The sequence below is a fragment of the Rana temporaria genome, chromosome 5, assembly GCF_905171775.1.
Source record: "Rana temporaria chromosome 5, aRanTem1.1, whole genome shotgun sequence".
NCBI lineage: Eukaryota > Metazoa > Chordata > Amphibia > Anura > Ranidae > Rana > Rana temporaria.
The window spans coordinates 32,966,392-32,979,685 of NC_053493.1; the positions used below are offsets into that span (position 1 = coordinate 32,966,392).

At 44.8% G+C, this 13,294-nt stretch overlaps 1 protein-coding gene across 2 annotated transcripts in view; it reads right to left on the reverse strand.

The window, feature by feature from the left end:
- The window catches only part of HEPACAM2 (HEPACAM family member 2), a 169,872-nt gene that overhangs the window by 100,089 nt on the left and 56,489 nt on the right, over positions 1 to 13,294 (reverse strand). For both annotated transcript variants that reach the window (XM_040352338.1, XM_040352339.1), the window contains exon 2: positions 4,430 to 4,786. In XM_040352338.1, coding sequence (XP_040208272.1) covers positions 4,430 to 4,786 — 357 coding nt within the window. The remainder of the gene's footprint in view (positions 1 to 4,429; positions 4,787 to 13,294) is intronic.

The window sequence follows — 13,294 nt, forward strand, 5'->3', positions numbered from 1 at the left end:
CCTGCATAATACATGGACCCCCTGCATAATACACGGACCCCCCTGCATAATACATGGACCCCTGCATAATACACGGACCCCCGGCATAATACATGGACCCCTGCATAATACACGGACCCCCGGCATAATACACAGACCCCCGGCATAATACACGGACCCCCTGCATAGAACACAGACCCCCTGCATAGAACAAGGACCCCCTGCATAGAACACGGACCCCCTGCATAGAACACGGACCCCCTGCATAGAACACGGACCCCCTGCATAGAACAAGGACCCCCTGCATAATACATGGACCACCTGCATAGAACACGGACCACTTGCATAGAACACGGCCCCCCTGCATAGTACACGGCCCCCCTGCATAGTATACGGACCTCCTGCATAGTACACGGACCACCTGCATAGAACACGGACCACCTGCATAGTACACGGGCCCCCTGCATAGTACACGGCCCCCCAGCATAGTACACGGCCCCCCTGCATAGAACACGGCCCCCCTGCATAGAACACGGCCCCCTGAATAGAACACGGCCCCCCTGCATAGAACACGGCCCCCTGCATAGTACACGGCCCCCCTGCATAGTACACGGCCCCCCTGCATAGTACACGGCCCCCCAGCATAGAACACAGCCCCCCAGCATAGGACACGGCCCCCTGCATAGTACACGGCCCCCCAGCATAGTACACGGCCCCCCTGCATAGTACACGGCCCCCCTGCATAGAACACGGACCACCTGCACAGAACACGGACCCCTTGCATAGAACATGGACCCCCTGCATAGTACACCCCTGTATAACAAAACAGCCCTCTGTACAACAACAAAGCCCCCTGTACAACAACAAAGCCTCCTTTCATTATAAAGACCCCCCCTGCACTCCCAGCACTGGGACAGGGACAGCCCAGCCAGCATACTCTAAAAGTTAAGAAAACTTCACACTGTCAGTCTATCAGCCCCTTCTCATACACCGCTCATTCTGTGTAACTCTTATTGTAAAGCAAAGCTTCAGAATACCTTCATTGACGTGGCTCTCTCTCGTGGACCCGGTCATGTGACTGCTCTCCTCTCTTTCATTGACGTCACGTGACCGCTCTCCTCCTTCAATCAAAAGCTACGCACAAGGAGGAGGCGGAGCAGGAGGAGGAGAGCAGCCACAGCGAGCAGCATTGATTATGGGATTCAGAGGCTTACATTGAGAGTTACACAGGAGGAGCGGTATATGACGGTATATGGCAGTATTGTTTTCTGAACTTTAAAGTTTACTGCCAGTGCTGTCCCACGGTCAGGAGAGGCAGGGCGGCCGTCATGACACCCTCCCAATAGGTGGTACTCGGGGCGGACTGCCCGATCCCCGCCCCCTGTTGGAAACAAAAACTCATATAGGCGTATAACACGCAGGCATGGTTTACCCTCTATTTTCAGGGTAAAAAAGTGCGTGTTATGGCACAGTGGCGACAAAGGCATGCAAGTGGCGACAATTGATGGCACAGTGGCTGCGTTTGGCATGGCTCAGTGGCGACAATTGATGGGCACAGTGGCGACAATGGCATGGCACAGTGGCGACAATGGCATGGCACAGTGGCGACAGTTGATGGGCACAGTGGCGACTATTGATGGCCCCCACAGTGGCAACAATTGATGGGCACCGTGGCCTGCGTTTGATGGCATGGCCACTGTGGCTGCCTTTGGCATGGCACAGGTGGCGAGAATTTTTTTTTAGCACGTGCTGCGTTTGATGGGCACAGGTGGCTGCATATGATTGGCACAGTGGCTGTGTTCTATGGGCACAGTGGCTGCGTTTTGATGGGCACAGTGGCTGCGTTTGATGGGCACAGTGGCAGCAATTGATGGGCACCAGTGCGGCAATTGATGGGCACAGTGGCGGCAATTGATGGGCACAGTGAGCCGGCAATTGATGGGAACAACGCCAAAGTGAAGGCTTCAATTGATGTTTTTTTTTTTCGTTTGTTTGCGCCCCCCCCCCCCAAAAAAAATTGAGCACCAGCCGCCACTGCATTTATATCTGTTTGATGAGTGCAAAAAAGTGTGTTACCAGCAGAATCACCAGGTGAAAATAAAGGTAATAAAGCCCTAACAAAGAAAACAAATGCAGCCGCCACATGTAAGGACTAGTAAGCTCCAATATATTCATAATTAATGAATCATTAGTAATATATAAATTAATAATATATTTGTGTTGTTAGATTTAGATACATTTTAATTTAAAAAACAAATCCTGTATAATGTTGCCACCATAACAGAAACCAGAAAAACAAATGAGACAAGCCACAAACCCGGATCATTTTACAGCAGCCCTAAAATGATTTGCAAGCTGCAGCCAGCCTGGAAACACATCATATTAGAACAACAAACTTCCTTAAAGTAGTAAAAAAAAAGATTAATGTGTGGCATAGAATAAAATAAACACAGCTTGCATGCAAAGCCAACTGCATATAAAAATAGAAAAAAATAAACACATTTGTAGTTTTCAGTGTGTACAAAAAAATACACAGAACTGCTGGACTGCCAATGACTAAAAGTACAGAAAACAAAAAAATTCTAAAAATATAAAAAAACATTGGGAGAACATCCAGCAACTTCATCTAAGTCAGATGATGTCTTAACCACAACACATACTATACACTGTATATAGACAGTATACCAATACATGGAACAATGATATAACGTGTCTCTTGCTTACATAAATAATATTAATATACAGAACTGTAAGATAATAATATAAATTTTTCATATTTATATATATATATATATATATATATATATATATATATATATATATATATATATATATATATATACATACAGTATATACACACCAGGCTTCTTCAAAAAGTTTCTACACTTTTTTTTATAGGTTTCGCACAGGGGTCAAGTCCTGGGGAAAAAAGTGTGGAAACTCCCACCCAAGATCCACTCCCCCACCAAAAAAATAAATAAATGATACGCTCATATGCATAATTACTAAACAGCATGTTTTTTTTTTTAAGCAAGTTCTTTCTAAATCCCGCTATAACTCGCGTCAGACCTCCGCAATGTCTCCTGGGAACAATGACAAAAGCTCCCAGGAGACATTGCGGCATCGAGGAAGTGACGGAATACCCGCACACTACCCGATGAATCCATATACAGGAAGCGGCCAGTAATATAAAGGATTACTAAGGTTCACCTGCCCCTGACAGTGACTCGAGTTGGGCATCGCCGTTTAGTGAAGGATTGGCTCGGGCGGCTCGGGCGGCTCGGGCGGCTCGGCTGCTCTAGTCCTGCAAAGGGAACTGAGTTCCTGCTGTGAAAAAAGTGCAGGGACGCCGTTCCCACGCGTTCTCGCAGGACTTGAGCCCTGGTTTCACAGCCATATTCACCACAGCATGACAACTCTTATACTAGAGAGGGACACATTGGAGTTGATTCACTAAAGGCAAATAGACTGTGCACTTTGCAAAGTGCACAGTCTATTTGCCTTTGGTAAATCAACCCCATTATATCCAATGCATGTATTGTGATAATTGTGATATAGTGGGCATCTTGTGATATAGTGGGATTCTTGGAGGTTAAAGTGATTGTAAAGTCTCTTTTTTTTCCCTATTAAAATAGCAAATATGTTATACTTACCTCCTCTGTGCAGTTGGTTTTGCACAAGGCAGCCCGGACCCTCCTCTTCTCAGATCCCTGTCTGGAGCTCCTGGCCCCTCCCTCCTGTTAAATGCGGCGTGTCCCTACAGCAAGATTCAGAGAGAGAGCCGCGGTTCGGCACCACCTTCTCTCTCTCCTGATTGGCTAACTGAGTTTGATTGACAGTAGTGGGAGCCAATGGTGCCACTGCTGTGTCTCAGCCAATCAGGAGGGACCGATGAGTCACTCGTGGACATCGCTGATAGAGATGGGGCTCAGGTAAGTATTAGAGGGGCTGAGGGGGGCTGCTACACGCAGAAGGCTTTATATCTTACTACATAGAATGCAATAAGATAAAAAACCTTCTGTCTTTACAATCACTTTAAGGGTTACTAAGTATTATTTCTTTGTAATTGTTTTTTTATAGATGTAATTTTATAACTAATATATTGTGAGCCAAACCACAGAAGTATTGTATGTTCCATCACCATCTTTGGTGCTGGTTTCTCTATATATTGCCTACAACTAAGGCCAAATGCATAACACGTAGAATCCAATATCGAAAAGGAATACCTAGGGCTGCCCCGAGCATACCCCACCACATATCTTTAGATTACGGTACTTTGATTGATGCAACTTTCCATAATATAACATAGGATCCAATCACAATTCTTCGCTCATTAATGTAACTTCAGGAAATCTATTTGCTTTTGGAAAAATAAATTTTTCACATTACATCCTGTTCTGTTTGCAAGTTACATGGAAGGGAAGATATTGTATGACGCTCTGCCACTTACCATCCACTGTGACGTCAATCTTCTGGGTGGCTGAGACTGTCGTATTCCCCTTTAGGTTCACCTTCACAATATAAGTCCCCTCGTCACTTAGATGCAGTGAATTAATTAGCAGGGAAGCATTGGGTGGATTTAATGTAAGCTTGTGTTGAAGTTCTAAATCCGGCATCACCAATTGGTTAATAGAAGTTATCAGATACCTGGCCTGGGCCTGGGACCGCTCCAGCAACCAGATGATTTGGACGCTGGAGGCAGACTGGTTGACTTCATAGGAAACGGGAAGGATGATCGGCTGTCCTTTGATGCCATGGATGACTGGAGCCGGCACAGTGAGCTTCAACGTGGAGCAAACGCTTAAACCTTTGATAAGACAAAATAGAAATATATGATGTATAATAATGCAAAAGAAAATGTATCACCTACATTCCTTTAAACAAAACAGAACAATGATAACAACCTCCACCTGTCCCGGGATTTACATTTCTTTTCATCAAGTTCTTGGATTTACAATGATCTGCCATACAGTACAGCCATGTCTGGCAGGACAGGAGAGCTGATGTTTCTCCGAGGCCGTTTAGAAGCACTTACAGGTTTTGTCTCTCCCCTTGCATGTGACTGGACAGTGAAAAGAGAATAAGCTCATCTTCCAGGGATTCCACTTTCTCTTCCTACCGGCATGCTTCTTGCCAGTGGTGTAACAGTAAATCATTGGGCCCCATAGTGACATTTTTGAACCCCCCGGTGACCTTTCTCTATAGCACACGGCAATGTCAAGTGTGACAAAAATGTCATTAATCTTAACATATAGGATACCCAAGTCAAGGGCAGGCAGCAAGACAGCATAGCCAGCACACTACTAGGGACTCCTCTGAACTTTTATCTTCAGTAGCTGAACACATTCTTTTTTAATCCAATAAGTTGCAGACCGGGGGCCAGATTCAGAAAGATCCACGGATCTTTCTGCTGTCGTAACGTATCTTATTTACGTTACGCCGCCGCAAGTTTTTCAGGCAAGTGCTGTATTCACAAAGCACTTGCCTGTAAAGTTGCGGCGGAGTAACGTAAATCCCCCGGCGGAATTCAAATTCGGCGGGTAGGGGGCGAGCATCATTTAAATGATGCGTGTCCCCGTGCCGAACGAACTGCGCATGCGCCAGCCGCGACTGAATCCCAGTGCGCATGCTCCAAATTACGTCGGCAACTCATCATGCTTTCGACGTGAACGTAAATTACATCCATCCGTATTCGCGAACGACTTACGCAAACGGTGTAAAATTTCAAAACTCGGCGCAGGAACGACGGCCATACTTAACATTAGCTACGCCTCATATAGCAGGGGTAACTATACGCCGGAAAAAGCCGAACGCAAACGACGTTAAAAAAAAGCGCCGGGCGGTCGTTCGTTTCTGAATCGGCGTAACTCCTCATTTGCATATTCCTTGGGTAATAATACGGAAGCGCCACCTAGCGGCCGGCCTGGAATTGCAGCCTAAGATCCTGTCGGATCTTAGGGATATCTATGAGTAACCTGATTCTATGAATCAGGCGCATAGATACGACGGCCGGACTCAGAGATACAACGGCGTATAAGGGGATACGCCATCGTATCTCCTTTCTGAATCTGGGCCCGGGACTTTCCCTTCCAGCAGCACATTGGGAATGACCAAGTTTAATAGAGTAAAAAAAGAGTGCAAATTTGGAGTTAGGCCAAAGATGAGTTTGGAGGACACACAAGCCTATCTCTGCTACGGAACAGTGCCGTGGATAGATGTTGTCAGGGAAGAGCAGTATAGGGAATGAACTTTTAACCTTCAATTTCAAATGAACTACTCGGGGCACTACTCAGTGGTTCTCCAATCTTTTTATGCATATTAGATCTAAAATCTGAGGGACTCCGAAAAGAAAGCAAGTGCTAAAAATAGTACTAATAATAACCACAGTAATATTTAAATGAATATTTAATTATTAGCTCTCTTGAACAAGATCACACTATAACCTTTATGCAAACTTGTAGAGCAGCCCATTGACATTGTAACTAAGTAAGCCTCTGAAGAAGTCATGTGCATGTCAAAGGTTTAAAAAATTACACAGCATGAGGAAGTAAAGTACAGTGTTATGGACAGACATGGGCGTAGCATAAGGGGTTGCAGGGGTCACAATCGCGGTCACAAACCCTAGCTCCAGGGGGCCCCAGCAGCCTCCCTGTCATATCATATCCTCCACAAAGTCCAGCTCCGATCTGCCCTAGGGCCCCACAGCCACACTCCAGTACTTGGCTTCTACTTTGCCTTCCACAGTCTACACCCCTTCATTCTCATTGGCTGAGAAGCACCCGGGTGCTCGCTGGCCCAACCATGAATCCTCACAATGATACGTCTGGGTATGATGCTTGTCCTATCCGATTACCACGCTGCTACTCTCTTTGTACAGATAACCAATGTTCTGTGTATATATGTCTTTCTAAAATGATTTACTTTCTATAGTACAGTGTGATCCCGTATGGATACAAGACCCTGACGAAGAGACGTACAGTGTCCCGAAACGCGTCGGGCCCTCTGGACCTCTTTTGGGAATTCAACCATATTTGTATCATTCATGTTTTTAAGTTTTCTATGTATATTTGTATAACTTGTTAATAAATTCATTATTTATTTACTTTGTTGTTGCCGCTAAAGTCCCGATTGGGGGGGTATATCCTTTTTCGATTTACCTATTAGGGATGTTGGCAGCCTATTCAGGTCTAATACGATGTTCTGTCTATGTCTTCAATACATGTCACAGAGGGAGAAAGTTGTGTTTTTGTTTTCCTCAGGATTCTGTAGTCCCGGATTGGGGCCTTGAGCTTGAAGGCTCCAAAGTGTATTGAATGGGATGCAACCTTCAATGCTGTGTCTGGATTTTACCAGGTGCCTGTGTGAGTACACAGGTCTCACCCAGGGATCAGAGGACCCCCAGCGAGCAGTCAAGTGACAGAAGATCTCCACCAGGGGTCAGAAGAGCCCCAGCCAGCAGTCAGTAGGTCTTGTTCCAGGAGTCGGGTGAGCTCCCATTGGGGTTCCAGAACCAAGTGAACCAGAAGAGCTGGGCAATACAGTCAGTGGGACTGGTAAGAAGAACACCGGTGCTGCTGACAAGGGAACCAGGTGGTTTGGTATTTTCGGTTGACTGTTCAAGTTGATGTGGAAGAACCCCTGTGTGGACAACTGAATTTTCCATTTTGCTTAATAAACATGGGCTGCCATGCCCTAAAATACAGATTGGACTGGCGCAACTCAATGGGAAAAAGCATCTGCCCCATGAGTATAATCACTCCAGTACAACATACATTACAACAGGGGCCTCTAAACATTTTAAACAAAGGGCCTGCTTATTGTCCTTCAAACTTTAGGCGAGCCGGACTGTGGCCGGCGAGAGTATACATTTTCCTGGCATCAGTGGGGGTAAACATCTCTACATTTGGTATCAGGGGGAAGACTAGTGCCCCAGTGGCATGGTAGTGGGAGATATAGGGGTTAATTTGCTAAATGCAAATAGACTGTGCACTATAGTTGCTCCAGAGCTGAGTAAATGAGCAGAAACTCTGCTGACTTCCATCATCCAATCATGTGCAAGCAAAAATGCAGTTTTTTTATTTTCCATGCATGTGATTGGGTATTCTTTGCAACGCTCTGGAGCAACTGCACTTGCAGAGTGAAACTGCACTTTAAAAAGTGCACAGTCTATTTGCCTTTAGTAAATCAACCCCATAGTGTCCCATCGTTGCTGTGAGTGGGCAGAATAGTGTCTTGTAGAGCTGCATGATCCTGGCCAAAATGAGAATCACGATTTTTTTGCTTAGAATGAAGATCACGATTCCCTCACGATTCTCACAGGGTAAAATCTTTTACATTTATACAAAAAAAATGTGCTAACTTTACTGGCTATTTTTTTTTTTATTCATTAAAGTAATTTTTTCCAAAAAAATTGCATCTAAAAAGACTGCTGCGCAAATACAGTGCAACATAAAATATTGCAACAACCGCCATTTTATTCTCTAGGGTCTCTACTAAAAAATTATATAATGTTTGGGGGTTCTAAGTAATTTTCTAGCAAAAAAATAATAATGATTTTAACTTGAAAAGAGCTGTCAGAAAAAGGTTTGGGGGCAGATCCACAGAGAGAGTATGCCGGCGTATCTACTGATACGCCGGCGTACTTTCAAATTTCCCGCGTCGTATCTTTAGTTTGAATCCTCAAACCAAGATACGACGGCATCTGGGTTAGATCCGACAGGCGTACGGCTTCGTACGCCTTCGGATCTTAGATGCAATACTTCGGCGTCCGCTGGGTGGAGTTTGCGTCGTTTTCCGAGTCGGGTATGCAAATTAGCTATCTCCGACGATCCACGAACGTACGTGCGGCCGTCGCATTCTTTAACATCGTCTCTAGTCGGCTTTTTCCGGCGTATAGTTAAAGCTGGTGTTTTGCGGTGTATAGTTAGACTTGCCATGTTAAGTATGGCCGTCGTTCCTGCGTTTAATTCGAATTTTTTATTTTTTTTGCGTAAGTCGTCCGTGAATCGGGATGGATATAATTTACGTCTATGTTAAAAAAAATGACGTCCTAGCGACGTCATTTAGCGCAATGCACGGCGGGAAATTTAGGGAAGGCGCATGCGCAGTTCATTCGGTGCGGGGACGCGCTTCATTTAAATGAAGCACGCCCCCTAATCGCCGATTTGAATTCCGCCGCCAGAGATAGACTACGCCGCCGTAACTTACGGCGCAAAATCTTTAAGGATTCGATTTAAAGCCAGGTAAGGTACGGCGGCGTAGCGTATCTCTGATACGCTGCGCGGGTGCAGATCTCTGTGGATCTGCCCCTTGGTGTTTAAGTGGTTAAACGTTCCTAATCTACATACAGAAGTTTATTCCTTTGATGTAAAAGTCAATGTGATACAATGTTTAGATTTAACTTTCCACTGATAAAGAATGTTTTCAAAACTTGGCAGGCTGCCCAGACTTTGACTTTTTGCTGAGAGCAGGGAGGAAATTCTTTGCATACCAAAGTGCAGAGAGAAAATTTCTTTCGCCTAGGTTCACACTGCTGCGAATTCAAAATCGCGGTAAAATGCGCGATTTTACTGCGATTTTGCGGCCGCGATTTTGCCGCGATTTCGGCCGCAATTTAATGTAAATCGCGGCCCGAAATCGCAAAAAGTAGTACAGGAACTACTTTTTGAAATCGCCGATGCGGCGTCGCACTGATTAGGACAGTGCCATTGCCGACAATTGCCGCCGATTTGAGATGCGATTTGACATGTCAAATTGCATCTCAAATCGTTCCAAATCGTACCCAGTGTGAACCAGGGCTAAATGTCAAAGATCGTGAAACCCTGTGTCAAGAATCGCAATGGGAAAAATATCGCGATAACGATTCTTGACGATTAATCGTGCAGCTCTAGTGTCTCGTATCAGTGGGAGGTCTAGTGCCCCAAGGGCCAGATAAAGACAAGCAAAGGTCTGCATCTGGCCCCTAAGCCGCAGTTTGGAGACCACTGCATTACAATCTGCTATAAATAATATTAAGTATACAGGACTTTAAGGGTACCTATATTCAAAGACATCTTTACAAAGGGAACTAAAAATCTGCCAACATAAAAAAAAAAAAAATGAAATCATATTCAACAAGGGTAGGTGACAATACAACAGGATCTCTATTTCCTCGTCTGTACAGACAATGTCCTCCACATATCTCAAAGCCTGCTGCTTGGCTCATACATAATCTATCTATTCACTCCATTCAGATATTCAATTATCCTTCCATTTCCAAGCCGATACTTGCAGAGGGATGAGACCAATTCACAACACATTTCTGAGATAATAAATCTGTTCCTTCAGAAGATAAATAGGAGGTAGTAGATAATTTAATTTTTGTTTTTTTGCACTCAATGAGTCAGGTATTACATCCAGCATCGTCCTGTATGTAGGGAAAGGGGGCCGCAGGGGATATAAAAATCTCCAAGGACCAATATAAATAAAGCAAAAGAAGAAAGTCAATGAAACATCCACAAAGAATAGCTCCCAGCTGTGCATTGTATTATCAAAGTCAGTCAAAGTTAGTCCAAAGTTTAAAAGTCAGGACTGATACAATGAGGTGGATGTAATTTATTTATTTTTTATTTTATAATTTTTTACAATTTTATTTTTGAAATTATTTTTTACTTTTTTTTTGTTATGTTATTATTTTTTTACAATTTTATTTTTGTAATTATTTTTAATTTTTTTTTTGTTATGTTATTATTTTTTTTACAATTTTATTTTTGTAATTATATTTATTTAACAATCTTTTTTTTTTTTTTTTTTACAATTGGGGGGTGGGGGGGGGTGCTTTGGTGAAATATCAAGGGTCTAATAAACAAACGTAGTTTACTACTTCAGTTAAAGCGGAGTTCCACCCTGAAAAAAATCTTTCCACCAAAAATCAAAAAAAAAAAAAACTTACCCTAAATAGCTGTTGCTATGCGGAAGTGCCGAATCTGCCTCTTCATCCACCGCGGTGGATTCTCTTCCTCCTCCTACACTCTGTTTCTTATTGTGGATGGGGTGCCCTGCATTCTGGGAACTGTGTGTATCCCAGAAAGCAGTCGGCCCATTCACAAAGCGTCGCGACGCTCGCGCATGCACAGTAGGAAACAGTCAGTGAAGCCGCAACGGCTTCACTGCATGTTTCCCTTACTATGGATGGCTGCGCCTGGAGCTGCCAGGATCGAGGATCGGCCTTGGCGGGGGCCGACATCGCTGGCGACTAGGACAGGTAAGTGTCCTTATTAAAAGTCAGCAGCTACAGTGTTAGTAGCTGCTGATTTTTATTTATTTTTTTTTGACCGGAGCTCCGCTTTGAAAATGAACACAGGAGCGATCGGTACAGATCACTCACTGTGTTCCTCCAGAAAAGGAAGTGGTAAATTCAATATTTACCAGCCCCTTTCCCTCGCTCTCCATCCTGAAACATTCCCCCGCAGCAGCTGGTGGGACAGGTGAGGAGGTAAGCTGTCAGGACTGCAGGGAGGAGACAGGGGGCGCTAGGAAGCAGGGGAAATCAGCACTGCATGGGGTGATTAGGGTGTGCCCAGGCACACCCGGTACACTCTGTGTGCACGCCTAAGAATCTAACCCATAAGAATTGAGCCAGGAAATGCAGCATCAGCTGATATGTTAACATTGAATGTTCAGATTCTTGCATAAGCCTGGTTAAGTTCGGTCCTCCATAAAGTGATTGTAAACCCATACATATACCCAGTGAAGTGACTGGCCTCAGCTGATACACAGAGATAATACAAATCCTCCTACATAAGTTGTACCTGTTTTATCTGCGGCCATCTCTACAGCCATTCAAAGTGCACAATTTATAAAACTTTTCTTCTTTTTTTTTTACTTTTTTTTCTGCTTCAGGAGGCGGGTATCAAATGGGAGGTCGCCCAGATGATTGACGTCTTTTCAGCAAAAGTTCCCCCCGGCGGATAAGGCCCCCCGTATTGCGTAGGCGCGTCCGAGTCACAGAGTTTCCGAAAGAAGCCGAACATGCAGATCTGCTAGTCGGCTCTATACGGCGCCTGCGCGACATGCCTCCTCAGCTTGGAAACGCCTACTCCCGCGGGGAAAAGATAGATTATGGGGTATGTACAGCGTAAAAAAAAAATTGCGGACTGTACATGTTAGAAGTCTAAAGAAGTTGTTCTGAGAAAAATGTTATTTGGGTGAACCTCCCCTTTAATGTTTGGTTTTGAAACCTCCTGAACAATTTAACTTGACAGATATGGTAGTAACCAAACTTTTTTTTCAAACAGTCAAAAACATATCTCCATTAAAAATGCCTGTAAATGAAACGCAGCTAAACGCGAGTTACCGCGTTTACATGCGTTTACAAGCTGTTACCTGCATTTTGCATTTCAAATGCCTCTGAACATCTGTCCTGAATGCATTTTTCCGCTTTCCAAAAAATTATTTTAAAATCAACTGCCTAGAAATGACTATAAACGACCCTGTGTACATGTAATGATAAGATAACACAGAGGAGAATTCAGGGGCAGCTAAAAAAAATGCCTAACTGCTCCTAAATGTCTGTTTACCAGCAGCAGTGTACATGAAGCCTAAGGCTGCATTCACACCTAGGCGTACAAAATCGCGGAGTTTTGTCCCGCGAATTGCGGCGACAAATTGCGGCGTTTTGTACCGCGATTTGCGGCGACATAACGCAGCGATTGTGAATGCAGCCTCACCCCCTCTATGGAGATGGTTCACGTCTCCTATGCCGAACGCCGAAAGCCTCCTGAAAAAAAGGTCCGGGACTTTTTTTCAGGCGGCAGGCGTACGGCGTTCGGCGTGGAGATGTGAACCATCTCCATAGAGGGCAATGTGTTTTCATCCCTCCAGCGTCTCGGGGCTGCTGCGGCGTCACACTACAGGCGACAAAACGCCTAGGTGTGAATGGGGGCTAAAGGAGAACAAGGAGTCCTGGAAGTGATGGTTTGGCCCCCACAGTAGTGTGACCAGATTTTTAAAATTAAATCCGGGGACATATTTTTTTTTGTACTAGTAATGATGGCAATCGGCGACTCTCTGCCCGTCTCTGCCGCAGCCGCCGCCCGCCTCACAGCCTCTCAAGTCTTACTCTGGGCCCTGGCTACTACTGGGTGGGGAGCGGAGGAAGATCACCATTCCAGGGAAGGCAAGGAGATAAGCAGGCAGGCGGATGGCCGGGACTTGAGCCAAGGCAGAAGAACATGCGAGCGGAGCTGAATGGGCATGTACCCGAAACTGAAGAAATATTCCCTCCACTCCGACCAGCACATGATCATCAGAAAGGGGCACAGATAATGGGAAAAAT